Source organism: Mycteria americana, chromosome 12 (genome assembly GCF_035582795.1).
Source record: "Mycteria americana isolate JAX WOST 10 ecotype Jacksonville Zoo and Gardens chromosome 12, USCA_MyAme_1.0, whole genome shotgun sequence".
In the NCBI taxonomy this organism is placed as follows: Eukaryota; Metazoa; Chordata; class Aves; order Ciconiiformes; family Ciconiidae; genus Mycteria; species Mycteria americana.
Genome location: NC_134376.1, coordinates 18442991 through 18470429, shown reverse-complemented (window position 1 = coordinate 18470429; position 27439 = coordinate 18442991). Strand labels below are relative to the sequence as shown.

At 60.1% G+C, this 27439-nt stretch overlaps 4 protein-coding genes across 6 annotated transcripts in view; 1 reads left to right on the top strand and 3 right to left on the bottom strand.

Moving 5' to 3' along the window:
• Window positions 1-27439, bottom strand: part of SPSB3 (splA/ryanodine receptor domain and SOCS box containing 3) — a 119540-nt gene that overhangs the window by 25579 nt on the left and 66522 nt on the right. The gene's annotated exons all lie outside the window — the stretch shown is intronic.
• CCDC78 (coiled-coil domain containing 78) lies at window positions 47-13857 on the top strand. The gene is made up of 15 exons (XM_075515224.1): window positions 47-170; window positions 439-567; window positions 778-864; window positions 1141-1320; window positions 4431-4604; window positions 4688-4738; window positions 5419-5507; window positions 6120-6198; window positions 6678-6803; window positions 7889-8100; window positions 8734-8905; window positions 9611-9654; window positions 11290-11356; window positions 12770-12870; window positions 13600-13857. Exons 1-15 carry the CDS (start codon window positions 147-149, stop codon window positions 13724-13726), a joined length of 1662 nt encoding a protein of 553 aa, XP_075371339.1. The 5' UTR covers window positions 47-146; the 3' UTR covers window positions 13727-13857.
• On the bottom strand, window positions 14435-17089 carry ANTKMT (adenine nucleotide translocase lysine methyltransferase). Of its 3 annotated transcripts, XM_075515227.1 has the most exons (5): window positions 16908-17089; window positions 16728-16832; window positions 16175-16315; window positions 15572-15622; window positions 14435-14944 (listed from the first exon to the last, which is right to left on the bottom strand). In XM_075515227.1, the coding sequence occupies exons 1-5, from the start codon at window positions 17070-17072 to the stop codon at window positions 14756-14758; spliced, it is 651 nt and encodes a 216-aa protein (XP_075371342.1). In that variant the 5' UTR covers window positions 17073-17089; the 3' UTR covers window positions 14435-14755. The 3 variants fall into 3 exon arrangements, with proteins under 3 accessions (XP_075371342.1, XP_075371341.1, XP_075371343.1); XM_075515226.1 differs by having other exon boundaries at window positions 16728-17089; XM_075515228.1 differs by lacking the exon at window positions 16728-16832.
• Window positions 23328-27030, bottom strand: METRN (meteorin, glial cell differentiation regulator). Its single transcript, XM_075514954.1, has 4 exons — window positions 26878-27030; window positions 25368-25789; window positions 25116-25175; window positions 23328-24606 (listed from the first exon to the last, which is right to left on the bottom strand). Exons 1-4 carry the CDS (start codon window positions 26961-26963, stop codon window positions 24290-24292), a joined length of 885 nt encoding a protein of 294 aa, XP_075371069.1. The 5' UTR covers window positions 26964-27030; the 3' UTR covers window positions 23328-24289.

Genomic DNA, 27439 nt, shown 5'->3' with positions numbered 1-27439 from the left:
CACTGGCTAGTAACCAAAGTTGTTAGCAACATCGCTTGTGCCCTACCTCGAGTGAAAAGCTGCTGCTATAGAGATCCTCAGATCCTTCCTTTGCTCTTCAGCCACTGCCTGCCTGATATTGTGCAAAGATCCTGGACTCCAGGCACATGGATTCTGCAGAGAACAAGAACGTAAGTACTCCAACAGAGCACATGCGGCATCTTGCTAACAAATATACAAGTATGAAGGCCTGCAGCCCCTTCCCGGGTCATGGAACCAGCGGTCTGCAAATGAAATCCTAATCACAGGAGGAAAACGGCAGCTGAAAATCCCATCTACAGTCTGTTCAAGCTCTGAAAAACTGGATATGCTGTGCTTTTCCACCAGCACCGTGGTGGGAGACTAGCACGGGGCAGAGGAGGGCTCTGCTGGCTGGCACAAGCTGTTGTGTGTCTCTAGGTGCAGCTGCAGGATAGGAATGAGAGGCTGTACCGGCTCGGAGACCTGCAGGAGAGGATGGGGAAGCTGACTGGCTCCAAAACAGATTTGTCAGCCAGAACAGTCTTCAGTGAAGAGGAAAAACTGAAGGTAAAACAAACACTTTAGGAGTTGGAAAGAACTGAGCCATGAAGCCATGTGGGGGTAGTAGATCTGCAGTGGAAAATCTCGTGGGAAATGTTGGGGCCTCTTTCTAGGGGTGTACGTGTTGTGCTCAAATTGCCTGGTGCGACCTGTTGAAACGGTATGTTGGCCTCCGAATCAGCCCATGGCCTTTATAATGTCCTTTCTCTCTCCTAGATTTCCAAAGACCTTGTTGATCTCCAGATTGAGACAAACAAAATGAAGGAACAGTATGAGACGGAGAACTTTGAACTGAAAAATACGGTATCCAGAAGTTTGAATTAAAGTTGTTTCATCTCTGCCAATACCTTTATCCAGAACTGCAGTTCATTATGCATCCATCTTTGCTTTGCTTGGTGTATTCTCTTGGCTTTAGCTAGAGCAATGGATTCTCCCCCTGGTGCCCCAGATAACACACAACTCACGTGAAACTCATCTCTCTCTAAGTCATAGCGTGCCAGAACCTGTTTGGCCAAATAAATGCCCTGTGATTGCTGCTGGTCTCTGCCACAGTCTAATTCTGCTGCCTCCCCTCTGCAGACCCTGGCCCTGGAGAACCGTGTGCTGGAGCTGGAGCTCTGCAGTGAGAAAGTCACTGGGGAGCGGGATGCCTTACGGGAACATCTGCACGCTCTGGAGACCAGTCGGAAGGAGCTGGCGGATGAGTACATCATTTTGAAAAGCAATTACCTGGCCCTAGGCAAAGAACTGGACCAGGAGGTGAGACAGGCTGCAGTGTTCGTTCTGGTGTTCTCGACTCCATCTCGCCATTACCTGATCTACAGACAGCTTGGTTGGCTTTGGGTTGTGTATCCGCGTCACGGCTCAGGTCCAGTAAGGTTTGCCAGCTGTGAGAGCATGGGTTTGTTTTCGGGGCCCAGGGATTTCACATAACATGGTCACCTTCTAGCAGGGCTTGCAGAAGCTGCTCTGCTCAGCAGGGACAGTGCTGAGGCCACGCTGACCGGTGTGCCGTGCTCTTCTGGGCACCCTGCTATCAGGGTCTTTCTCTTTTCACGCCATCCCAGACCCCCATCGCTAGCAGTAACGAGGAGGTCACTGCAGGGCTGGTCTGAGTGCACGTTGCAGGTCCCTCTTGACTGCCAGCACGCTTTGTTTCCCTTTTTTCTGCATGGCTTGCGCAGGCTGCACGTGAACTGATTGTAGTCGCTCTCATTTCGTATGGCGGCAGGAAGGGGCCTGGAAGTTTCTGAGGTCGGCAAGTTTATAAAAACGCTGAACATAAGCAAGTTTCTGATTGTCCCTTAAAATATAGCGAATTTCCTGGTGACTCTTAGCTTAGCGATTCTTAACTAAAGTCTTTTGGACCCAGATTTGTGTATTTCTTTGGCAAGAATAGCTACTTCAATAGACCTTCCCCTCTTCTCTCCCTCTCCCCCCTCCCACTTCTCCTTCTTTTTGAATTGGATCAGATGACTGACACCCTCCTGCCTCCCTCCCCTGGCAGATAGTTTAGCTGGTTCAGCCAAATGACCTGGTTTACCATGCCGGCCCTGTGCAGAGCTGTGATGGGAAGATGTGGGGCTGGGACCAGGCATGCTGGTTTAGTCCGTGTCCAGTCTGTCTTTATGGTGAGCATCCATCTGCAGAGCTCCGGTAGAGGAGGATATGAGGTCGTGATCATCCTGTTGCAAATAAGTGAGTTAGTGACTCTCGTGAAGCTATCATTTGTCTCCCGTAAGCTGAAAAATGGAAATTTCTTAGGAGGAGGCAAGCTCAGCTGCTTGCATGGGTCCTGCCGGAGCGCGAGGCAGAGCGTGTGCAGCTGACTGCCAGCAAGGCAGCACGCTGCTGAGACACAGCACCGCCAGGCTGTGGAGGAAGAGCTCGGCGTTCAGCAACCTTAGTTGCTTCTTGTCCCCAAGGGGGTGCAATATGTTTGTCAAAAATTGGATTTTCAGGTGGCTGACATCTCTAAATGATGGGTTTAACAGGTTGGTGGTAATAACGCCCTGTTTTCACATGGATCCTGGAATCTTTCAGGGAGTGAAAGCACATGGATTCAGTTATGTGCCTGGATATAACATCCTGAAGAAGTGATGCAGCAGGGTCCAGAAGCCAAAGGTGAACTCCTTGGTTGTAATTCATAGGCTGAGGATTTTACCCCAGCTGCTTGGCTCTGACTACCGAATACCCTTGCCTGAAGCACAAGAGGCTCCAACTTGGCAGGTTGGGACTTGTCGCGGCATGGGCCTCTTGCTCATTATTTTCCCAGTGTGGACTTTCCCAAAGGAAATGGGAAAAGCAGCCTGTGGTTCTGCCCCCTCCCCTTCCCCGGCGCTCTTCTGGGGAGACAATGAACCTTTTACACATTCCCAATTACAAGTGCTACTTGTGACCTTGCCAATATGTTGTCATGGCTGCTTGGCGCAGAAGCAGCTCGGCGAGCTCATTCACGGTCCCTTGTACGGGAACAGTTAGAGCCCCTGAATTGTCACGGCCCCCATTGTACGGCTCGATTCACACATCGCCCTGTGTCTGTCCCAGGCGAAGGAGCTGGCCTCGCCTGTCCCTGGGGAAGTGCCTTCCAGAAGATGCCAGTCAGTCACTTCGTGCCTGTTTTCTAACTCGCTGTAAATTCTTCCTTTTCAAGACTCTGACCTTTTCTCGACTCTCCGTTTCCTCCTCCTCTTTTGTTCAGCGGGCTTACGCCGTCTGCATCAGCGGTACAAAGTGAGGCCGTCAGAGGGAACCCAAATGGCTGCGGACCGGTTCCACGCCGGGGTTTTCCCTGGAGCCGGGCAAGGGGAGGCAGCGAAGCCCACCGCGAACCTGGGCCTGCCTCTTTCTTTTGCCAAGCTGGTACTTCTGCGCTTCTGTGACCCCCTCTGATCAAACTGTCAGGGCTGACAGCTGCAGATGGATCGTTTTCGGTTGGAGAACAAGCAGCCTGTCTCTGCGTAGCTGTCAGTTTTCACAGCTGTATATCTCACCTCTTTGTCAGCCTCTTTTCTCCTCTCCTCTCTCCCTCAGCCCACCCTGTGCTATCTTTTGATAAGCTATTCTCTCCACGGATGACTCAGATGACCTCTGCCTCCCATCCTCCCGATTCACTGCCATGGTAACAATTACTCAAGCTTGTCCCCAGTCATAAACCCCATCAAAGCTTTGTTATCTACATAGAAACCCTCCCGTGAGACATGAATTCCCCCAGTGTTCCTTCCAGATCACCTGTAACAGAACCTTTCTCATTCAGATCCTCTTTATCTTTTGGAAATGTGTCACTTCACACCAGCACCGCTTTGAATCGCGCTGCCTACGCGGTGCTGTGGGCTGGCTGCTGCTGGAGGGATGCATTCAAACAAAACTGGAATTAGCTGGGTGGCGTCAGCCTAGATGGATGGAGATTTGGCCCTTCTCTTGCATTATGGAGTCCGGCACTGTTCAAAGCCATTGTATGGGGAAAGACATGCCCGAAGTGTTGGGAAGCCGTGCGGAGGGCGCAGGGTGAGAGCGAGGAGGGAGGCTGGAGGTCAGGACGGAGGGGCGGTGGCAGAGCTGTGCCCAGGGCTGGGCTGGCACCCGGACCTGCGTCTGAGTGCGAGAGCGAGATGGGCAGAGGGAGTAAGGTTACATGTGAATAATCCCGACGCCTGGCGATGATACCCTGCATTTCCATGAGAATTAGAAAATCACTGATATCTTTGGACATATGAGAGAGAACTAAAAATAAAACTTGCTTTCAGGAGGGGATGTGAGTGCCTGCCTTGTGTACACACCAAGAGCAGCGGGTACGTGCTGAACAGACAGCGTGCGGAGCCGGAGAGGCAGAATTTCAGAAGCTCTCTCCTTCTTGTTTGACCTGGCAGGTCATGAAGAACGAAGAGCTCAGCCTAGAGCTGCTCAACCTGGCCAGTGCCAGGAGCACCCTTCCCCGCACAGAGAGCGACCACCACCGCTCCCCCGCCGTGGCCGATGAATCCTCTGCTGAGCTGGAAAGAGTGCGAGCGATGGTGCGCCGTCTCTCAGCTCGGAAGGTGAAGGTAAGGACCTCTCTGCCCTGTCGGCAGCTCCTTGGAGAACAGGGATCTAACAGGCACCTTCTTCTGTCTCTTACTAAAACCAGCCAGAAGATGTAGTTGCCTCTGAACACGAGCGGCAAAAGCTGGAGAGAAACGTGAGTGTGTGGGGGTCTGCTGCTGGATCCTTGGGGAAGCAGAGGGGGAATTTATTCTGACTGGCTGGCACCTCCTAGTGCTAACCTGAATTTTGTGGGTGAGCTGATGCCTTGATTTATTTTAATTTTTTTTAAGCCGTGCAGTTGAAAAATGAGACTAGAATAACTCCAGCTCTTGTGGAGGCAAAAGCTGAGAGAGGGCAGCCGTGGTTCCCTCCGACAGTGCCCCTGGGTGAACAGAGGCATGAGTTTACAAGTCAACAAGCGCAGAGGACGCTTGCTTACTTTCTCCTTGCTGTTACTTGAGGAAGATGGGGGTGATAAAGCACCTGAAACTGAGAGCACCGAGATGCTCCCTGCCTCCTTCCCATCTGCAGCCCGTGCCATAGCAGCTTGGGCTCTGCCACCAGCTCCTGCTGGGAATCTGACTCTCAGAGCGAAACTCTCCCCTGGGGGAACAACACGTGTGCACCTCCATGTGCCCCGTCTCCAGAGCACACACCACTTCTGGCGTGCTACAGGGCACTGGTCACTCCCAGTTTAACCTGCACTTTCCCCAGTATGTCACTGGTCAGCTGGACTTGTGCTCAGCAGGAGGCTCTTCTCACTTCTTCCCCATTCATGAATGCCTCTGCTTAACTCAGCCCTCTGTCTCATCTTCTGCTTCGTTTGTGCCTCAGTTGCTTGGAAACCAGGATCACATAAAAGTGGAGCTTGAAAAACTGAAGAAAACCTATGATTCGCAGCAGCAGAAGCTGGAAGAGAGAGTGTGAGTGTTTGAGGGCACATCCTTCTGTTTGGCTGGGCATTTGTGGAGCTCGTTGCAGCTGAATCTGATCCTTGGGCATGGGAGAGGAGGCAGCCTGCCTTTGGTGGGGTACAGGGTGGGAAACGACGATTCGCCCTTGGAACAAGTGAGGCCTGGAAGCAAAACCTGATGTTTTTAAGGCTCTTAAGAGGGTCAGCTGTCTGCTTACAAGTCGGTGGTGTTTAGGTACCCGACGGGCCTATGCACCTCTGAAAATCCACCTTCTGTGACACACACGGTAAATGTGTGGCAGCCCAGAGCTGAATCCAGCCCTAGCCCTTACCCCCACAGCGGTTCTTCCATCGACAGGCTGGGATGGGGTCGGTGTCCCGGCGAAGGCTGCCACAGCAGGGATGCTGGAGAACGAGACCCTCGGACTGGGGAGGACGTTCGCTTTTGTTTGCGAGAGCTCTGTGGCCGCTGGTTGGCACACATCTGGTGGGTGCTGGCAGCTGCTGCTGAGAGACTTCGGTCGTCCTGTAGTGATTTCCTTCTCAAAGCTGGCTGTATTGGACCTACAGAGAAGTTTGGGGGGTTAAAATAAACACATCTTCTTCCTTCCTGTGTGCCCAGGATCACGATGGGGAAGGAGCTGCAGGAGGCGAAGGCAGCGATCGGGGACACCCAGCACAAGCTGGCAGAGCAGTCAGCGGTAAGGGCAGGCTCCCTTCCAGCCCCTGGCACCCAGGACTGGTGCCATCTGCTCCTCCTGGGTGCCATGCGATTCTGGAGCTAGCAGGGGCTGGATGTCTTGTACTGAGGTACTCCGACACGTGTCTCTCTCCAGGAAATTTGTCATACCAAGGTGCTCCTCCCTGTGCGGTTTCCTTCTCCAGGGGTGCGATGCACGTGGTGGAAGGTGCTGCTTGCCACAGGTGGTGGGAGGAATTTTATTCACTATTTAGAAAGGGTTGGTGAAATCACCGGCGGGGGGGAGATTGCAAATGACAGAAGGTAGCAGGGGAATAGACTATAAACGTTTCCAGTGGGCTCCTGTGAAAACCCAGGACCTTCCCAGCTCTAGTGAAGCTCAATATCTGGAAATGAAGTCCCCCGTCTCTTATGGAGCTTCTTAGTGCCCCTTGCTTGGCCGAGGACAAGGGCAGCAGCGAGCACCTTTGCTGTGCCTAGGTGCTGCTCACCTCCCAGAGCCAGCTCCAAGAGGTGGAGGCGGAGAACTCCCGGCTGCAGCTCCGGCTGAAGGAGCTGAACGAGGAATATCGCTTCCGGCTCGCACAGTACATCAAGGACGTGGCGGTGGGTACCCCCAGCCCCAGGGGCTCTCCTGGCCGGGAGAGGTCTCTCCGTGCTGGCTGCCTGCTTCTTGCAGGCTGATGCTGTTTCCCCCTCTTGCTGGGCTGCTGAGCAGAGCAGGCAGAGGGGCTTGGGGAGCCATGCTTGCAGCTGGAAGGGGGCTCTGCCCCCTCAGCTTGGCCTGGGGGAGGAGATGCCAGCCCCCCTCCTCACCCAGATTTCCTGTATGGCCACACTAAAGGGTCTGTGAGTTTCTGCTGGGACTTTCTTTCTTGGTCAGACTACTTGGATTGAAAGATCCTCTTATTTACAATGGCTGCCTTCCAGTTGGCTTCTAATCTCCATTGCCCTGACGACTTCCCTTGGCAGGCCAGGCAATGCCACTTCTGGCTTTGTCACTGCCTCCGTGGTGACTCTGCTGCTGTCCCCGCAGGGAGCTCTGCCAGCCTCTGTGGTCGGCTACGGAGCCGTGTAACGCCAGTGCCTGGGACCTGCTCTGGGAACAAGCACCTGTGACGAAGAGTAGGGCCCCCAGAGCATGGTGAGGACTCGGCACAAGGCAGGCGTTTCAGGCAGGTTCAGGCGTGGACACTTGAGTACATTGAGCAGTGAGACTGGGAAGAAATCTCATTCTACCGCCCTAGGTAGCAGTAAGCAGGTTTTGGCAAGAGCTTCTGTGCCGGGAGAAGGCTGGTACCAAAGAACATGGTGTGGTGATGGATCAGGAGACTAAGCAAAGCAATTTTTACTATTAAGAATAGTTTAATTTCTAACAGGAGCGAAGTTGAAGCATCTCCTAGCTAGCGAAGAGAGTGGGGCATGGTAGAAAGAATATGGAACTAGAGATGGTAACTCCCAACGCCGACTGGTGTTTCCCTAGGCGGGTCACTGATACAGTATAGATGCCTTCTCTGTCTTGAAGGGCCATGATGGAAGCTAATTAGTCTTTCCTGCTCTTGGAAAATGTAAGATATGCCCTAATCTCTGTGCTGTTAGCATAAATATTCCTGGACCTTCTCTGTGGGAAATAGGTTATATGCTTAGGGAACGACTTGATCACCTTGATTTCTTTCTCTGTATGTTTAAAGGACTACATGGACGGCAAATCCAGCCACGTAACGGGGCCTAGCAAAGCCCCAGCTGATCATGCTCCCATGAAGCGTTTTGTGGACAGCATGCTGAAGGATATCAGGGCTTCCTACAAGTCTCGGGAAGAGCAGCTAGCTGGAGCGGCACGTGGCTACAAGAAACGCATGAAGAACTTGGTCAAGAAGCATGAGAACCTGCTGATTGCTTACAGGTAGGACTAAGCCAGGGTCTGGGCTACCTCTGTCTCTTCAGCTTATTGCTAAGGACCAAGTGGAAATGCCCCGTCGCACCCAGCCCCCTTGCTGAGAGGGAGGCAAACAGGGCTCCCAGGTGGAGCAGAGGATCTGGAGTGCATGTTTATCTCCTTGCTCTTGACAAGCCAGGAGCAAGGTGTCGCCAGCTACACATCAGGGTGCTCTGGACACCCTGGAGCTGCTTGGCACATACGTTTCTTCTGTGTAAAATTTAGGGTGAGAGATTGATTCCACGTTGGATGGTGTGGAAACGCAGAGGTACCACAAATAACTCGTGCCTCCCAGCCCGTCCCTGCAGTGTTCTCAGCTCTGCTCCACAGCTCTCTCAGCAGCTTGGGCTGTGGGAAGCAGCAGAAATTCTTGTGGCATAAAAGCCACAAATAGCTCTAGGACAAGCTCCCTTCAGAAACACTTCCAGGAATATTGTGCATGCTGCTGGGCTCTCCCACTTATCCTTTGCAGGTGGACTGGCTCTTGGTGGCCAGAAACCAGCAGAACCTAAGCGAATGGTACCTCCATCAGCAGCAGAAATGCTCGGTGTTGTTACCTAACCAAAGCTACCGGGGACTAACCCCTCTGGCATGTTACAGGCTCCAGCGAGAGCAGATCCGGTCCTTGGGCAGCAGCGCTATGGATTGTGGCCCTGCCGAGCTCCACTTTTCCATCACAGACCCAGAGCTGCTGACAAACACAACCCGGGAGCTAAACCAGCTGCGGGAGGATAAAGCAAAACTGGAGATGCAGCTACATGACTTGCAGAAGGTGGTGGCTGGGCTGCTGGCTTTCTGTGGGGGTGAAACTGGGGGGGCAGTGGGGGGGAGTCTCACAGGCGATAGATTCAGCCCTTTCCTTAGGCATTCCCCGGGGGTTTGCTGTATCCCTGTGGCACAGGCAGGGGTAGTGCTTGCTCGCTTGCTCATTTTGGGAAGAGACAGGATGTCCAAGCAGTCCCCTCATTGCTTCAACCCTGCTGCGTAGGGGTGAGTTACAGTTAGATCCAGGAGGCTGGGCAGCCCCATAGATTGGGGTCGGTGAGCTCTGGGAGGGCTGAGGAGTAGCAGATGTTATGGGAGAGCTGCCAGGCCAGCAGACTCACTCACTGCTAAAAGAAGAGGCGAGTAAGGGAGGATAGGATGGGGCTTTCTGTTCTTGAAAGCCTTTGCCTCAGCGTGAATAGCTAACTGAGCAGGAGACCACGCTCAGAAACATGCCAGTCAGCTCCACATCCTCCCACTGGTTCTGCCTGGGCAGAGACATGTCTCTTGATTTGCGTGAGATACATTTATTTAAACATTCAGAGGATGGGAGACCTAAACCTTAAGATTGTGCTGCACATCACTTCCTTGCCAGGGCACTGGTGGCTCTTAGAGTGCGAGGATACGTTGTGCCACTTCAAAGTGGCAGGGACTGTGGTGAGATTGCAATGATGTAATGCTTACGGGAATACTGTTCTTCCTTTGCCTTCAGAAAAGACTGAAAGAAACCTCTGGCTTTCCGCTGTCTCCTGAGCAGTAAGTGCTGTTTGTTTCTCGGGATATTTGTAACTCTGAATTCTCCTTGCTGTGTGGATTGAGGAGTCTTTTCTGCTTTAATTGGAGATGAGAATAAATAGGGAGAAAGCAAGCTGATAGGGACTCATCCGAGAAGAAAAGCCAGCTGTCGTCTCAGTGCAGCATTTCCTGCGGTGAAATGAGTTGGTCATTTGGGCCTTGATCCAAGAAAGCTCTTAAGCACATGTTTGATTTAATCATGTTTTTAGTCCCACTGATCTCTTTAGAAGCCGAAGTTAAGCATACGCCCAAGTGCTTTGGTGGATCATAACCTGAGAAAGGCAAGTGAAACACCACTTCGGGATGGTCTTGTTTCTCCTCCCTCCCAACGCAGAAGCAGGGCTGGAACCCTTAGGTGACCCTGTACTGATACCTCCCCGGCTTCCTGACATGCCCTTTATTTGCTCATTTTTGATGGGTCTCTTCCCCTGCTCCGTTTGTCTGTTGGAACTCTACCAACTAGAGCTGTGGAGAGGTGGAACAAAGTGTAGGAGAAATCTGAGCTGGGATTTTTCAGCCTTTTAAAATGTGGTAGCCTAGAAAACATGTCGGGTATTTCAGTGACTGGATGCCAGCGTGGAGGAGTCGGTCAGTGCCTGAGCCACCAAGCTCCAGAGTAGTGTCTTGGAGAAGAGCTTGAGCCTTAACCAGGCTCTGCCATGCTGAAAAATAGTAGTAGTGCTTGAAGAGATGCATTAATTTTGGCAGACTTGCCACAGGAACAAGACAGAGAAGTCCCAGAACCTGCATTTTAGTGATGCATCTTGTTAAGGTTTTTATAGCTGCCAAGAGGCTCTTGTTTTCTGTGTGCTGATGGGTCTTACCCATGCCGTTACCTTGTTCCTCTAGCTACAGACACGAAGCCTGGTGTGACCGCAGCACTTCAGCTATAACTCCTGCTGCTTCTCGTCTTTATCAGCTATGTGGCTTCACTGTTTATTGTTCCCTTCGCTTCTGCTCCCATGAAATCCATGATTTCCCGTGTGCCTGGGCCGGGAGGCTGCAGCCACCAGAGGGAACTCTGGCAGTCGCAGCGGAGCCGCTCTTGAGCACAATGCATTCCTCCCTTCATACAACCCAAATTCCCCGAGCATCAGATGTGACCTGTATTTTGCTTATTCAGACTGGGACAGAATAGGAAGAACTTTCCCACGGCTGGGCGGCACAGACAGCTCACCTATCGCGCTCAGTGACCAGAACGGGCGGGTTTGTGCTCAGAAACATGAAAAGCGCCAGCATTTGGCATTGATCGTTCTCTGTTTCCATCAAATTCAGTCCTGCAGTGTCAGGTTAAGGACTCTTTCTGCACGGAGTCCTCTGATGTATGAGTGTTGATGTGAACTTGGAAGAAACCCAGCCGTCGCAGCGGGGAATCCCAGGTTGGCAGAAGGGTTGTGACTCTGGTGCCCGGGCACAGGGACGGCACTGGACTGCCCTGAAGAAGTCTGGGGCATCAGGAGAGAAAAGGTTCAGAGCGCTGGGGTTTATGGTCTGACGGACACGAGCTGTGTCCAGCCCCCGAACAGAGCTGTGCGACCGGCAGATGGGCTGGCTTGGAACGTCTGTGCATGATCAAAATCTGCTTTTCTCTCCTAGGCAGCTGGATGAGGAGGGCTGGGCAGAGGTCAGGAAGCAGCTCCGGGAGTTCGCACGCACCACCCAGGTAAAGGTCTGGAACAGCCCATCTGAATAAAAGCTTATCCCTTACCCACATGTCAAAGATGTGCTGCCTCAGGTAGGTGCTGCCCTGGGGCCAGTACGCTGCTCCAGGGTGGAGCAGGGAAGCTTTCCACGGAGCCTTGCTGTGGCTTTGGCCTCAGCCCAACAAGTGACACTAGCAGGTCCCCGGCCAGTGATGTATCGAGGCTGTACTGTCCCTGCTACTGACAGAAGCAGAGCAGCCCTTATGGCTGCTCATTGCTGGACTGTATTGCTCCCTCCCGTGTTTCAGCACAAGCATTTAGGCATCTGTATAACAAACTGGGTCTGTATTCGACCTGGTTCAAGTCTAGTCTGAATCTGAATCAGCTTCCCAGTCTGGTTCCCCTTGAGTGCAAGGATATTTGTGCTGCACTCAAGAATGGGGTGGCCCACAGCGTGGAGGAGAGCTCTCTCTATCCGCAACACTGCCCTACAGCAACCATGAAACCGTGGTGATGCTCGCTGTGAGCGGGCTTGGCTGAGGTGGGTTTTGCTATCCAGCAGTGATGGCAGCAGTGGGAAGAAGGGTTGGTGCTGGGATCCTTGCCATGCTGACTGCCACATGCGGGGAAAAGGGCTTTGGAAACCAAGCAGAGGTTCGGTTTTCTGTGGTAGACAAGGCTACAGATGTGCTACCAGCCCGCTTCCATGTTGAGCCTTCCTCTGTCCACAGCGACCCAAGGAAGTGCTCCACCATTCTCTGGTCACGTAAAGCTAAACACCTAAATTGTGTGTATCTCTGCGGCCAAAAGAAGGGGGATGCTGTGGCTGAGAGGCTGGAGCACTGCACTGGGAGAGGTCCTGCTCCTGCCTGTGCTGTGCATCTCGGGGTGAGCTCGGTCAAGCACCTCAGATTCTCCTGGTGATACAGGGACTGCAGTGAACTTGGGTAAGATGATTAGGCCCAGAGAAACTGCAAAAACTAAATGTTTTTTATCTAAAAGGGAAGATAATTTCCCTTTGCAATGAACTACCGATAGACAGATGTGAAAGCTCTGTGTCCGAGTGCCAAATCTAGCGACTGCTTTGCCAGTTGCCCGTGAAGCCTCTGGGGGAGTGAATGATGGCTTGGCGGGCAGGGGTCACTGCCTGTCCTGGGGTGCCCTGGCCCCCTTGCCTGCGCTCTGGTCAGGGAAGGCTGCCTGGTCTGCCCGGCCGATGCCCTGGCTGGTGGTGCCTGCAGAAAGCTGTGCTATCGTCACCAGGCTCCGTTCCCTGAGCGCATCAGTTCTCGGTTGCTTCTGTAGCCTAACGCCAAGTGGTGCTGGAGCTGAGTGAAGAGGAAGTGGTCAGTCTCGCCTGGCAGAGGGACCAAGCAGCTTCACCCCCATCTCACAGAGCTCCATGTTTTCTCCATGTTTCTTTGCCCCTCCAGGAGGATTTGGAGCAGGAGAGGAGCCAGCTGCTGACTCGGGCGATTGTGGCAGAAGAGCAGGTGTCGGAGCTGCAGGAATACATAGATAAACATCTTGCGAGGTGAGATGGTAGGATCCCCCTTCACGTGTTCTCTGCTTTGTGCTCCAAGTTTATCTCCCAGGCTAATTGCCAGCGACGTCGCCATGCCCGTCACGCTGTCGGCGCCTGACCTCGCCGCTGCCTTCCCACAGCGCTGCCGGCACGGCTGACGTCCCGCAGCACATCCAGCTGTGCGGGCAGCTGCCACCAGCCCTTGTTCGGCAGGGCGGGGGGCAGCGTCTGGCCTGCCCTGCCGCACGTCTCCCTCCCTGAGCGTTCACCCATCCTTTGGAGAGCTAAGAGAGGGGTTGCCTAAAATCCAAAGCCTTCCAGCAGCCCCTGATCTATGGTCCTCTCTCGCTGGCTCATCACGCCCCGAAGCAGGGGGAACAGCTGCTTGGGCAAGGAAGGGCGAGAACAAGCAGGGTGCGTCTGTCGGAGCAATGGCCCAACTGCGCCTGCCCTAACTCCCCAGCCAGCTCGACTGTGAACTCGGGTCAGACTCGTGGGCTTGTTGCTGGTACCATTACCTGGCAGAGCCGACAAACACCTCTTCCTCAGGAAAAGGCTGCGATTTTATATCTGCCGGGGCTCAGCTCCCGGCGTGGCTCAGTGGCTGGCTGGTCTGAATTAACTTAGCACGCAGCAAACACAAGGCAAAGCGTACATTTAAATTTATCGCTCCTGTGTGTGAGCTATCGGCGGGGTTGTGACCACACGGGCAACAATGGTGCTGCTTCCCCGTTGCAGGTACAAGCAGGAGATCCTGCGGTTGAGGAAGCTCGCTGGCAGCGACGTGCCACGCACACTCAGTGCTGGCGCAGCCGATACTCACTCGCTGCCCAGAGCCAGAAGGACCGTCAGCCACCAACCATAGGTCTTCCCCATGGCTCCGAGAAGTGGCACGATCATAGGAAAGAGCAGGATTTAAAAGGAAGGAGCTTTCTGTTGTGTGGGCTGGCCAGGGCAAGTATCCTTCCCTGGCTGAGAGCTGGGAGGCACAGCGAGGGAAACCACGTGGGTGTTCTCAGTCTCAAATTAACAGTACTAAAATGGGACGAGACAACTGCGTCTCGTCTATCCTCTGACCCCTCAGCTGTAGGAATTCTGCTGTTCCCCGAGCACATCATGCCTCGGGACACGGGGTCAGGTTCCCAGGCAGCTTTTTACTGCAGGGACAGGTTCCCGTTCCTGCCTCCTAGGATGCTGCCATAACGTTTCTCCTGGGTCAGACCTAGACCGGAGTCCGAGGGCTAACTCTGCTCCTGCCTTTGCTCCCTTCTCAGCTTCTAAGAGATGAGGCCAGGGCTGGTTCCAGCTAGACTTTGGTCTAAGAGGTTAGACAAAGGGGATGAGCTGCTCTTTTATAGTGGGGAAAACTTCCCCCCCGCCCCTCTCTATTTGAGCGGAAAAGGGAATGTTACATAAGGTGAGCAGGGCCAAACCGATCCGTCAGCGGGAGGTGAGCCGGACAAACTCCCTCCTGAGCTGCCTTCAAAGGGATGGCAGAGCAAAGCCTGAGGCCGGGAGCAGCGGCTGCTCTGGCTCCAGGAGCACCCTGCAGCTCAAAGGCAAAGCAAAAGTCTCAAGGGAAGAACTCTCCAAATGTTTATTTTTGAAAAATTAACTAGAAATAAAGTAGTAAACATACAGAAAGAGGCACTGGAGATTTAGCCCTTAAATCCTGTGATAATTCCAGGATTTCTCGATCTGTTTTTCCCCTCCCTTGCTTCCCCCCAAACTGCCCACTCTTTGGAGACAAGGAGGGACCACCACCCTGCAAGTCCCCGGGAAAAAGCCTGGCCAAGCAGCCCTCTCGCTGCTGTCCTGAGCTGAGCCCAAGGGCTGGAGAGGCTCTGACCCCTACCGCTGCTGACCCTTAATGCCAGGCTTAACGAGGCTGCTGTTAGACCGGGCTTCCTTCTGCGCGGCTCTGCGCCACTCGCCGCACCTCCTTCATGTCATAGGCCCAGACTTGCTCCAGCCCCTGCCCAAGGGTGCTGGTGGGGGTCCAGGAAGGGAAGGGGAAGCGTCCAGCCACCACCCGGGCTTCGTCGGGGAGTTCTGCAAGGAGCTTGGCAGCTAGGGGAGGTTTCTGGGGAGAGAGAGACAGCCAAGGCCAGGAGGCCTTAAGAAAGTCATGTAGTGGCAGTGCCACCGAGGATCCCAGGGCAGCTTCTCGGCACGGCTGGTGGATCGCAAGCAGGCAGTATGGACCCAAGACCCTTCCAAAATGCAGGGCTGGTACTAGCCCTCTGTATGGTTGGGACTGGGACCAAATTTGAGTGGTGCTGAGCACCGAACCGCTCGCTCCCAGCGATGCCCACTGCTGCTGCAGGTCTTAGCACTCCGCAAGGCTCCCTGCTCTGCCTTACTGAGACCGACAGTGGGGCGTGGACTGTAACAGGCACTTGTGGTGACCGGGAAGAGTGCCAGGTAACCAGCACCGCAGGGAACATGGGGACGGTGCTCCGAGAGCAGCAGAAGACGTGTGGAAGAGCGTCCCAGACAGGGTCACATCCATCAGCTGCAATGGGCACAGGCTGCGTTGCTGGAAAACATGCTCCCGTTTGGCTTTTTATTCCAGCACGAGCAACTCTGGGATTTTCTTTACCTCTGGTCTCTTATTATCTTTGCTACCGTCCCCGATTCTCGCTCTTTTCTAAGAAAACCCTCCCTTGAGCTCGCTCAGAACAAGTCGGGGTGCCAGAGACCGACTTACCACGCTGGGGGCCAGGAATACGATCACATTGTAGCAATCGGAGAGGTTGACCTTAAAAGAGAAGGAAAAGGGGAATGAAAGAAGCAACAGGCAGAGGGGGAGCGGTGGGGGAACCATTGGAGTGGCCAAGTGCTTTGTGGGTGACCTTCTGAACCTCGGAGGAAGCAAAGCTGCCCCACAACGTGTGGGACGGGGATGTGTTGGTGTGACCGGGAGCTGGGTGTGAAAGCAGCACCTCTTGCAAAACACCTGCCTCCAGCATCGTCCCAGAACCACGTTCCCTGCTGGGTTTTCTCCGGTCAGGCTGCGGGGACCTGATGCCAGCTTTAGCAGCAGGTCTATCAAGGCCACCACGTGTCAGCAGCACCTGAGACCTCTTCTCAAAGCTGCCCTGAGAAGGAGCACTGCTGCCTGCCCAACCAGCAGCCCAGGCTGGCCTTTCCCTGGAAAGGAGGATAGTTTTTCCACCTCCCAGGAGCAGCATGGGTCAGGGAAGGAGCAAGCAACCATCAGGGAAGCCTGCCTGGAGATGCAGACCAAGCCCTGGCCCTGCCCTAGCTACAGCCAGCGCCCAGCGCAGCCAGCCCCTCGGGATGCTGTTACCTTCCAGAGATCTTTCTTCAGGAAGGAAACCTTCCCACGGTACCCAGCCTTCCAGGCCCGGTAGTTGGCGAGACACAGCAGCCAGGGGTTGAGCTCATAGCCAACGGCTGGTCTGAGACCTTGCTTATAAGCCTCTACCACCTGGAGAGAGAGAGAGAGTTGCAACTAAAACGAACCTCGGTGTTGAGTTTGGGGCACAATTTGGGGGGCAGGGGCTGTTGCCCAGCTCCACTCGCTCCCTCCTGCTGGCTCACGGGCAGGGTGACCTGGGTCCTCGGCACCTTGCAGGTGCAAAGCCTTGTCCTGCTCTTCCCTCCTAGAGTGGTCGGTCCCACCCTGCTCCTGCCTGTGACGCCTTCCAGGACCACCCAGGGCTGCCTAGGACCATCCAGCACCATAGCCAGGAGGGCCAGCTAGAACCACAGCCCGGAGCGGGGCAGCAGCCGGGTGGGGGGGCTCCCCGCCGCCCTCCTGGTGAGCGCAGCCCCCCTCCTGCCCTTCGCCCCTCCGGGGCAGCCCCAAGCCCCCCCAGCACCCCCCTGCCCGCCCTTACAAGCCGTCCATCTCCCGATCCCAGATCCACCGTCTTCCCCGAGCGCTCCCGCAGCAGCGCCAGGGCGTTGGCCACTTGCTGGGGCCCGGAGGGCTGGTAGGGCACCTGGGGAGAGGGGCCGGTCAGGGCCGGGGTCCCCGCGGGGCGGGGGGGTGCGGGGGGGGCGGGGGGCAGCGGTACCTGGAGCCGCAGGGGGACCCGGCGGAAGCCGGGCATCAGCAGGGCGGCCCAGGTGGCCCAGGCGGCCACCCCGCTGGCCACCGCCAGCTCCAGCAGCCCGCGCCCGCCCAGCGCCTCCCCCCCCGGCCGCCCCCACGCCGCCTCCCCCGGCTCCTCCGGCTCCATGGCTGCCGGAAGGGGAGGCCCCGCCGCCCGCCTTCCGCCGCCGCCGCTCCCCGCCCCGCCGCCCGCCGGGGAGCGGCCCCGGGGCTGCCGGTACCGGGGGGTTCGGGCCGCACCCCCCCTCCCCCGCCGGCGGGTCTTTGTGCGGGGCTGGAGGGAGCGGCAGCGGCTGCTGCGGCTGTGCGGGGCCGTGCGGGGCTGTATAGGGCTGTGCGGGGCTGTACAGGGCTGTATAGGGCCGTGCGGGGCTGTGCGGGGCTGTATAGGGCCGTGTGGGGCTGTGTAGGGCTATACAGGGCTGTATAGGGCCGTGCGGGGCTGTGTGGGGCTGTATAGGGCCGTGCGGGGCTGTGTGGGGCTGTACAGGGCTGTGCGGGGCTGTATAGGGCCGTGCGGGGCTGTGTGGGGCTGTATAGGGCTATACGGGGCTGTATAGGGCCGTGCAGGGCTGTGCGGGGCTGTATAGGGCTATACAGGGCTGCATAGGGCTGTGCGGGGCTGTGCGCAGTCGTGTGCAGTCGTGCAGGGCTGTCCGCGCTTGTGCACAGCCATGCACGGCTGTGCACGGTTGTGCATGGTTGTGCACGGTTGTGCGTGGTTGTGCACAGTTGTGTGTGGTCGTGCAGGGCTGTGCGCGGCTGTGCGCTGCTTCGTGCAGTGCGCGCAGTTGCGCACAGTTGTGCACGACTGTGCGGGGCTGTGGACGGTTGCATGCGGTTGTGCACTGGGGTGTGTGTGGTGGGCGGCTGTGTGCGGTTGTACGCGGTTGTGTGCGGTTGTACACGGTTGTGCATGGTTGTGTGCAGTTGTGAACAGTGGTGCACGCCTGTGCCCGGTTGTGTGCGCCTGTGCACGGTCGTGCACGGCTGTGCATGGCTGTGTATGGTTGCATGCTGCTGTGCACAGTTGTGCACGGCTGTGTGTGGTTGTGCACGGTTGTGTGCAGTTGTGCACGGCTGTGTGTGGTTGTGCACGGTTGTGTGCGGCTGTGCACGGCTGTGTGTGGTTGTGCATGGTTGCGTGCGGCTGTACACGGTTGTGCATGGTTGTGTGCGGTTGTGCACAGCTGCGTGCGGTTGTGCATGGTTGTGTGCGGCTGTGCACGGCTGTACGCAGTTGTGTGCGGTTGTGTGCAGCTGTACGCGGTTGTGCGCGGTTGTGCGTGGCTGCGTGCAGTTGAGCGTGGTTGTGTGCAGTTGTGCACAGCTGTGCACGGTTGTGTGCGGTTGTGCCGGGCCGTGCACAGTTGTTCACGCTTGTGTGCGGTTGTGCGTGGCTGCGCACAGTTGTTCACGGCTGTGCGCGGCTGTGCGTGCTGCGGACGTGCGGGCGGTGGGTTTCCTGCTGCGAGGGAGCGGCGACTGTGGGAAAATTCCAGCCTGTGGGAAGCAGGGGGGCAGCCAGGCCCCCGCAGCCCCTGCCCACCCGCAATTAATAAAAAACCCCACAAAACAAACCCAACCCGGGAACAATAACGGCTCAATTAGGGGAGCGGGTGCACAAAGGGCAGGCAGCTTCCCTGCCCGCGCTGGCGCTTGCTGCCACATCATCATCTCGCCTGGGATTTCACAGCCGTCGCCTTCCTCCCCTGCTCCCTCTTTGGGTCAATATTTGCGGGGCTCCCCCCCCGGGGCTCCTCCTCCAGCACCATCGCAGGGTGTCCCCTGAGAGCTCGGGGACGGCTCTGGGGGTCCGTGCAATGGCCAGTGGCACCCCATGCCCTTGCCACAGGGCCACCAGCCTCGTCGCGCTCCTTGGCGTCCCAGGGGACATCGCCAACTGCCCACGCGTGATTGCGGGTGGAGGAGGAAACCCTGTGGGCAGCCCCAGCCTGGGAACGGTGGCTTCGGGGTGTGGGGGAGCAGGATTGGGGAGCGGGCTTCCCACCTCCCCGGCCCCGGAGGCAGCACAGCCAGCGGCCCCCGGCACCAGCCCGCCTGGAGACCCCCTTTCCCAACGAGCCGACGCAGGCAGCAGCCAAGGGAGGAGCTGCCAAAGGCGAGCACGGGTTTCTGCTCCGATCTCACCCTTGTTTGCGGGAACCAAATATTCCGCCCTTGGAATCGGGATGCACACGCACCCACACGCATGCACGCACATGCACACGTGTGCTCTACCCTCAAACCAAGGCATACAGCTCGGGGCGCTTAACGACAACCAGACCCCGTTAAACACATCCCCCGGAGCAGCGATGGGGCTCCACCGGGGAGGAAAAGCCGTCCCTACGCACTGCGTACAGCCCAGAAATACAGCCCGGGGCTGTTTCCCCTCCCCGCCCCGCCAAAGGGCCCAGCGCGGCTGCGGCCAAATCGGGGGCCACAGGGATCGCTCCGATTTTCTGGTGCTCGCTGGCAGGTGGAGCCGGTTAAGGCTGAGAGTGAGCAGAAAATCAGGGGAAATAGGAGCTGGGGAAGAGGGGGGCCTGGGGGGCGGCTGCTGCAGAGGAGGAGGATGGTCCATGGGCACAGGCTGGTCCCTGGGGCAGCCCAAGGCCCCCCGTGATGCTGCAGAGCAAATTAATTAATGAAGCAACTCCCAGACAGGGCTGAGCCCTCCTTGCTGGGCCCCCGGGACTTGGCCGGGGCCGGCGGGGGGTGGCAGCATCCCCTTCCGCCCCAGCCCCGGGGTGTCCGGCAGCATCCCGGGGTGCCGGGCTGAGCAGGTGGCCGTGCGAGGGGACCAGTTGGGATGTGCCGCCGGAGCCAAAGAGCTTTTAATCTGCCTTTTTCCAGGGCAGCTTCCCCCCGCCGGGGCGGCGGCGGCTGCAAAGCAGCCCTGACCGCCAGGAATTTGTCGCTATGCGCTGGGAAAGCTCCTTCCCGCCAGCTGTCGGCAGCCCGGCCCGCCGGCCGCAGGCGCGTTGGACTGGGGAGAGCTGGGGTGAGGGGCCGCGGGGGCCCCGCTGCGGGCCAGGGTCCTGCCCCGGCCCCCAGCATCCCTGCCCGGCACAGGGATGGTGCCAGACCAGCCTTGGCCTGGCCAAAGAGGGGGGCTTGGAGCAGCGCCCTTAGCCCAAGGCTTTGGGGCACAGCTCCCCGGGGGGTGGCAGGGTTGGGGTGGTGTCGGTGTCCTCAGGGTCACCAGGCTCTCGCCTCTCCTCTCGCCGAGGGCCGCGGGGCAGAGCTCACTCTGTCCTGCCCGGGGCTGGGGCTGTGCCCCCCGTCCCTCCTCTGCTGCCGCGCGCAGACACCCAGGCTGCCCCATCCTACCTGCCGCCGGGCATCCCCCGGCCCCGGGGCATCACCCAACGCTTTGGGGCATCCTTGAACCCCCGGGCCTCATCCTGACGCTATGGGGTATCCCCTAACCCCAGGGGCATCATCCTGACGCTATAGGGCATCCCCCGGCCCCAGGAGCATCATCCTCACCCTATAGGGTATCTCCCAACCCCAGAGACGTCATGCTGACCGTATGGGGCATCCCCTAACACCAGGGACATCGTGCTGACCCTGTGGGGCATCCCCTGGCCCCGGGGGCGTCGTGCTGACCCTACTGGGGGCCCCCTGGTCCCAGGGGCATTCCCCTGCTCCATGCCAGCTCCCGGGCCCCGGGGCGCTGCGGGCAGGGCGGGCAGGGCGGGCAGGGCAGGCAGGCTGCCCGGACATCCCCGGGGCGGACGGGAGGCCCGCAGGTCCCTGCTCGGGGCTGGGGGCCGCAGGGAGGGCTGAGCGGGGCTGGCCGCCTTTGTGCCTCCCCTTTGTGCCCCGCGGTTCACACGTTCGGGCTTTTATCCGGCAGCCGGGAAGGAGGAGGGCGAAGGGGGCAGGAGAGGGGGGAGAAGGGCCGGGGGGTGCGGGGGGTGCGGAGTGGCGGGAAACGGCGGCTCCCTTTGTGCGACGGGGATGGGGACAGGGACCGGGGGACGCCCCGTCAGTGCCACCGCGCTGCGTTTTGGCGTCCCGGTGCGGGCACCCACGGGCAGCGTGACCGAAGGGCTCCGCGGTCCCTGGAGGGTTCCCCGCGTGTCCCCTGCCCAGCTGCCTGGCTCCACGGGTGAGGAGCCCCGGGCATCTCCCTGGGCACATTTCCACCGAGGCAGCTGCTCTCCGTGGCGTCCCCAAACCCACCCTCGCGGGGGGCGGGTGGGTGCGTGGGGGGCTCTCGGAGCGGGTCCAGCTGGGCCCTCCCCGGGGATGCTGCAGACAGCCGTGCCAGGTGGGCGTCGCCATGCCCGCAGGGGGGACCCTCCCCTGGGCTCGCAGGGTGCCACTGCGGCCCTTCGCCATCGCAACCCCTCTCTCCCAGCCCGGATGGGCTCCGGCTGCCCCTCCAGAGACCCCCGGCTCCTATGTGGTCGGCCCAAAGCATCCCTCGGCACGCCATGGCCCCCGGCCCGCTCTCCCCCCGTGCCGTGCTGCCTCCCACCACATTTTCCATCCTGCGGAGGAAATATTAACCAGGATGGAGTTTGGCTCATTGTGTTTTTACCCTCCGTGCCAAGAGGCAGGAGGGGCCAGGCGGGAATTTGGCTTGGCTGGGGCCAGACTCCGCTTTTGGGGAGATGCTCGGATGACCAGGAGATGGAGATGCCGAGGCCATGAGATGCTGCCTGGTGCCGCGGCAGCCCCAAGCAGTGGGGAAGGGCCGTTATCCCCATCCTGCAGTGGGGAAACTGAGGCACCGGCTGCCTGGTCCCCCCCGTGGGACACTCCCGTAGGAAGCGTTTGTGCCCTGGCTGCAGCCCAGCCGCCGCGGGAGCCGGCAGCCGTGGGAAGCGAGGGCGGCTGACCCAACCTGACACGGGGCAGAGGGCACCGAAAACAGCACAAAAACCTCTGCAGCAGAGAACGAGCAGAATAACAGCCCTTTCCGCCACAGCAGAATGAGCTGGTTTGGCCAAATAAACAGATTTGAAGAAAAACAAGAGATTCTGCTGCTGGACAGAAAGCCGCCGGATGCTCGGCGCATTAAATGGCATAATTTAGCCGAGAGGAATGCGCTGGATTGCGGCGGGGTTGGAGCAGCCATGCTCTATCCCCGCGGCGTACGGAGGATGCCGTGGGCAGCGCAATTCCCTTTGCACCTCGTTTATTGCTTTTCCAACCTCATTTTTCCTCCTCCGCTGGGTTTCCCACTCCTTCCCCCTTCCCCCTGCCTTGCTTGGCTCCTGCCCACTGCCAAAATCCGGGGGGATGCTGGCATCCTCGAGAGCCCGGCGTGGAGCACCCCACCTCCCCCAGGGCCAGATCCTGCCCTTGGGCCCAGCCTGGCCCCAAAATGAGCACCAGCCTTTTGGCAGTAAAGCATAAAAAAAGCATCGAACTCTCCCTAAGGGAAAACGTGTTGCATATTGAACCCACCAGGCAGGCTCGCAGCCGCGAGCTTGCAGGCAGGATCTTACCACAACCAGATCATTTTATACACACACATATATATATTTTTAATTAAACTCCGAAGCCCCCAGCACTCTTTGGAAACAGTTTCTTGGCAAGTAAAAGTGTGTTATGGTCAGCGGCGGCACCAAATACCTGGTGGTTCAGCCTGGCTAGTGGTATTTGAAAAGGTGTTATTGAAATAATATTGAAAAGGTATTAAAGCACAAGTTGATGTGTGCCGTGACCCTGGCTCGGGTGGTTGGGGGGGCTCGGGGGGCTCAGGGGGATGAGTTTTTCCAGCGCTGAGACTCTGTGGGCATTGCTGATGGGGAGGAAAGGTCCCCGGCTGGGGGTCCCATGTCCCATCCCCAGCCAGGGACGCCTGGGCAGCCCGGAGGAGCGGGAGCCAGAGGCCAAGGGCTGGAGCCCCCGTCGAGGGCGCGGTGGCGGGGCGGGAGCGGGCAGGGCTGGGAAGCCGGCGCCGTGCAGCCCGGCACAATGAGGCCTTGTGGCCGGCGGCTCTGATGAGAATCGGCCCTGACAGCGGCTCCGCCGGCGGGGTCACCCACCCGGCACGGGGCCACGCGGCCCCCAGCACCGGCCCCGGCCCCACTCACTCGGTGCCGGCAGGGAGAGGAACCCCAAACTGACCCACCCCGGGGAACACCAGGGATGCAGCATTTAGAAAGACCAATATATCTCTCTATAGATAGACAGATATATAAATAGTAGGGCTGTTTCCAGCCCCCCAGTTGGTGCTGGTGCAGGGGGAGGCAGAGCTTCATGCCGTGGCACACACCGGCACCGGCACCGGCACCGGCACTCACCCATGGCACCTGTTGGTGAACATCCCGCTCAGCTTTTTAAAAACAGGAGACGCACACGCTACAAATACAGCTTAGTTTATAAAAAAAAAAGTCACAAATTTGGTATCGTTATAACTTTAGTGCACATACGATGCCCCCCACCCCCACGGTCAAAAATGTCCCCCGGCTGGCACGGCGTGCCCCACCGCCGGCGACCCGGCATGGCGGGATCCGGCAGTCGCCGCGAGGCCACGGCCCTGGGCTGGCAGTGACGGGTGGCACGGCCCGACCTCTCCCCGCTCCTGCGGCACCTTCCTGCATCAGTGCTTTGGTCCTGCCCCGGCCATGCCGGGACACCTCTGCTCCCCGCGCCAGCCTTCCTCCCGCCTCGCCATCCCCCTCGCTCCCTTTGGACTCGCTCCTCTTCCTCGGCACCCGCCCCGCAGCTCCTGCCCGTGCCCTGCGTTGCAGGCAGGGCCAGGGCAAGGCTCACCACTGCCGTGCTCCCGCTTCCACTCCCGACATCGCAAATCCACCTCCTGGCCCTTCCACACCCCACCGTGCTCACCATGTCCCCGGCCCTGCCACCTCGGCCAACCACTGCCACGGCCACCCGCCACCGAGCCCTCCCAGCGCAGGGGACGGCTGCCCCATCGTGCTGGACTCACCGTGCCCCACAGCGTCCCCAAGCCCGCAGCATCCCCTGAGCATGCAGCGTCCCCAAGCCCGCAGTGACCCCGAGCCTGCAGCATCCCCTGAGCACGCAGCACCCCGAGCCCACAGCAGCCCAGCCCCAGGGAGCCCCCAACCCACTGCCCCACGCCGCTGCACCCCTCGCCCGGGCAGGTCCCTGGGGACCGCGGGCAAGCGCGCCGTGGGAAAATCCCTTCCCTTCTGGCAGGATTTTCCCGGGACCCCCCCAACCCGGCAGTGGGTGCTGCCGGAGCCCGGCTACGCAGCGAGGACCGAAGCGTCATGCTCCCTCCGGGCACCGTCCCTGCTGGCATGCCTGCCCTGCGTCCCCCCAGGGATGCTCTCGCTGCCTGCGGGACCCCAGCCCCCCAGCACCCGCGGGGTCGGGCTGCCCTCCCCGAGCCGCTCAGTCCACGGGGAACTCGCAGGGGTTCTGGCGCGTGCGCCGCGCCCCCTCGTAGATGCGCTGGAAGTCCCTATAGCGGGGCGCGCAGCTCAGCCAGGCTTCGCCGAAATGCAGCCACCCCGTGAAAAGGAAGGTGCCGGGGCCTGGCTTGACCCCGCAGCGCAGCGGGGTGCGGATGCTGCCCGCTGGCCGCCCCGGCCGCCCCCCCGCCTGGAAGAGGGGGAACTTTTGGCGGTGGATGCGGGCGGCGCTCACCCCGATGACAGATTCCTGCAGCTCCACATTGTTGGAGACGCTCCGGATGCTGCCACGGATCACTGTGGGGGGAAGGCAGTGAGGGGTGTCAGTCTGTCCCTGTCCCTGTCCCTTTCCCCATCCCTATCCCCATCCCCGTCCCCATCCTCATCCCCATCTCCATCCCCATTCCTGTCCCCATGTCCATCCCCATTCCTGTCCCCATGTCCATCCCTGTCCCCGTCCCCATTCCTGTCCCCATCCTCATCCCCATCTCCATCCCCATCCTCATCCCCATCTCCATCCCCATTCCTGTCCCCATGTCCATCCCTGTCCCCGTCCCCATTCCTGTCCCCATGTCCATCCCCGTCCCCATCCTCATCCTCATCCCCATCCCCATCCCCAACCCCATCCTTGTCCCCATCCCCATCCCGCAGCAGCCTCTGAGGCACTGATGGCTGCAGGCCAAGCCAGGCCGGCCTGGGAAGGGGAGGCCAGGGCTGCCTGGGGGCCATTGCCCCCCCGAGTTTGAGTTTTCTTCTTTCCGCCGGAGCCCCAGGACCCCCCCGGCAGCCGGGGAGGCTGCACTCACCAAAGTCACTAGTGCAAATGGCCATCAGGATCTCGGTGTCGTTGCACGGCCGGCACGCCCCTGCAACGGCCAAGCACAGCCCGTCACCACCCGTCACCGCGGTGGCTCCCGGTGACCGGCCTTGGGGGGACCACCCCGGATCTGGCCCCTCCATCCTCTCGCCTCCGCGCAGGCCGGGGACACCCTGACAAGGGAGGCGGCGGCCGCCCCAGGTAAACTGAGGCAGGCTGGCCCGGGACGCTCGGCGCTCACCTTCTCCGGTGAGGCTGGCGGCGGGCAGTGCCGGGTGGGCCAGCCAGTCCCCCCGCAGCTCGTAGCGGAAGGCGGCGATGCGGCGGCTGATGTCACGGTGCGGGGTGGCCTGCAGGAAGAGAGCCACCTTCTCCCGGGGCAGCCAGCTGAAGCAGTGGACGCGGGGCCGGGGGGCCTCCGGCAGCAGCAGCTCCAGCACCCCCTCCCTCTCCAGGTAGAGCTGAGCCCCCCGGAAGGTGCCGGAGGGTTTGACGCAGGCGGTGACGTGCCGGGGGCTCCTGCCCTTGGTGGCGGCGGCAGCGGGGGGCAGGCGGGGAGCCAGGCGGAGGCGAAGGGCCCCCGTGGGGTACAGCCATTCCAGCGAGCCCTCGGCGCAGTGCAGGGAGAGCTGCTCCACGCTGCCCGCCTCCTGCGACAGCCCGCTGCGAGGCACAGCAGCCCCCGTCAACCGGGGGTCCCCCCGTCAACTGGGACCCCCTGGGTGACGGGGACCCCCCAGCCCGTGTGTCCCCCGGCACGGCAGCACCCCAGCACTCCCGAGCAGCACCTCTGCGGAGGCGTGCGGGGTGAAGACGGGGAGGACTAGCACCAAACCCTCGATGCCTCGAACTTGGGGGGCAAGCGCATCATTCCGGGGGTGCTTGTGTTTCCTGGCACCCTCCTGGGGATGCTCAGGCGGGGGCTGCGGCAGCACAGCCCCTCTCGAATCTGGGGTCGGCTCCCAAGCCACCCCAGCCAGGGTGCCCACGGCCCCGGGGTCATCTGTTCCCCTGCATCCTCCCGCTCTGGGGGATCCCCAGTGGGTGCTGGGGGGTTACACGCCCCCCCCACCCCCTCGCGGGATTCGGGCTCGTGTGTAAACGGTGCCTGGAGCCACGTCTTGCCCGCTGCATTTTTGGCGTGGGGAGACACGCGGTAAAGCCAGGCTGGAGGGAGCGGAGGCGGCCGTGGGGATGCTTTGTCCCGGCCATGCTGCTCGTGGCTGCGTGGTCCCCGTGGCCCCCCACGCCCCCCGCGTGGGGCTTGCGGCAGCCGCTCCTGGCGGGCCCCGGCTCTTTGTTCCGGAGCTCGGCGCCTTCCCCGCCGCGGCCAGCGGCGTCCCGGGCCCTGGCGAGGGGCGAGGGGCCCCGCCGGCCGCAGAGCTGCGTTTCACGGGTGGGGAAAGGGGCTTCCGGGGAGGCGGGGAGCCCTGCGGCCCCAGCACCCCGGGGCCAGCATCCCTCGGGAGGCAGCCGCACCGAGGAGCGGGGAAACTGAGGCAGGCGCAGGACCCAGCATCCCACCCGTGTCTGCCCCACGGATGCCGGAGGTGGTGGCACCCCCTCCCCGCTGCCTGCCCGGGGGCCGGGGGGGAACCGAGCCCCGGCCCGAGCCTGCCCCGCCCGTGCGGCGGGAGCTCCTGGGGGGGGCTGCGAACCGGGCAGCGGGGGGGGATGCTGAGCCGGGGACCCGCGCGTGGCCCCCCCGCCCCGGGCTGCCCCCCGGTGCCGGTGCCGGTGCCGGTGCCTACCTGCCCCTCCAGCTGCACTGATCCGCCGAGGCCCCGCCGAGCGCCGCGCCCAGCCCGGCCAGGCAGAGCGCCCGCAGCGCCCACATGGCCGCGCCCGCGGCGGCCCCGGGGCGGCCCGGCCCGGCCCTGCCCGGCCCTGCCCTGCCCGGCCCTGCCCGCACCGCTGCCCGCACCGGGGGGGGGGGCGGGGGGGAGCGGGGCCGCCACCCCGCGCCGCGCCCCAAACTTTCCGCCAATGGCGGCGGCGGGGCGGGGCCGCCCCCCCCCCCCCCCTCCCCGCCGGGGGCACCGGCAGCGCCCGCCCCGGGCATCCCCGGCCCCCCCGGGGCTCCCGGCGGCCGTTCCCACCCCCCGGCTCGGGGTCGGCAGCGCCGGGGCTCCCCGGGTGGGGTGCGGCGGGTGGGGTCCGGCTGCGGCGGCCGGGGGGGGGGGGGCCGGGGCTGAGGCCGGGGGGCAGGGCTGGGGCACCGCGGGTGCACTCCGGGCTGCCGGCACCCCTGGGTGCGTGTGAGCACCCTGAGCTGTGCACACCCATGGCTACCCACGCCCCGGGCTGCGCACA

Coding starts and splice junctions, on each gene's coding strand:
- CCDC78 (XM_075515224.1), top strand. CDS start 147: ATGGATTCTGCAGAGAACAAGAAC. Junction 6,804..7,888: donor AGTACATCAAGGACGTGGCG/GTGGGTACCCCC, acceptor GTATGTTTAAAG/GACTACATGGACGGCAAATC. Junction 9,655..11,289: donor TTTCCGCTGTCTCCTGAGCA/GTAAGTGCTGTT, acceptor TTTCTCTCCTAG/GCAGCTGGATGAGGAGGGCT.
- ANTKMT (XM_075515226.1), bottom strand. CDS start 17,072: ATGGAGCCGGAGGAGCCGGGGGAGGCGGCGTGGGGGCGGCCGGGGGGG. Junction 15,623..16,174: donor TGAAGAAAGATCTCTGGAAG/GTAACAGCATCC, acceptor TTCTCTTTTAAG/GTCAACCTCTCCGATTGCTA. Junction 14,945..15,571: donor TATTCCTGGCCCCCAGCGTG/GTAAGTCGGTCT, acceptor CTCTCTCCCCAG/AAACCTCCCCTAGCTGCCAA.
- METRN (XM_075514954.1), bottom strand. CDS start 26,963: ATGTGGGCGCTGCGGGCGCTCTGCCTGGCCGGGCTGGGCGCGGCGCTC. Junction 25,176..25,367: donor CGCCAGCCTCACCGGAGAAG/GTGAGCGCCGAG, acceptor TGGCCGTTGCAG/GGGCGTGCCGGCCGTGCAAC. Junction 24,607..25,115: donor CATTTGCACTAGTGACTTTG/GTGAGTGCAGCC, acceptor TTCCCCCCACAG/TGATCCGTGGCAGCATCCGG.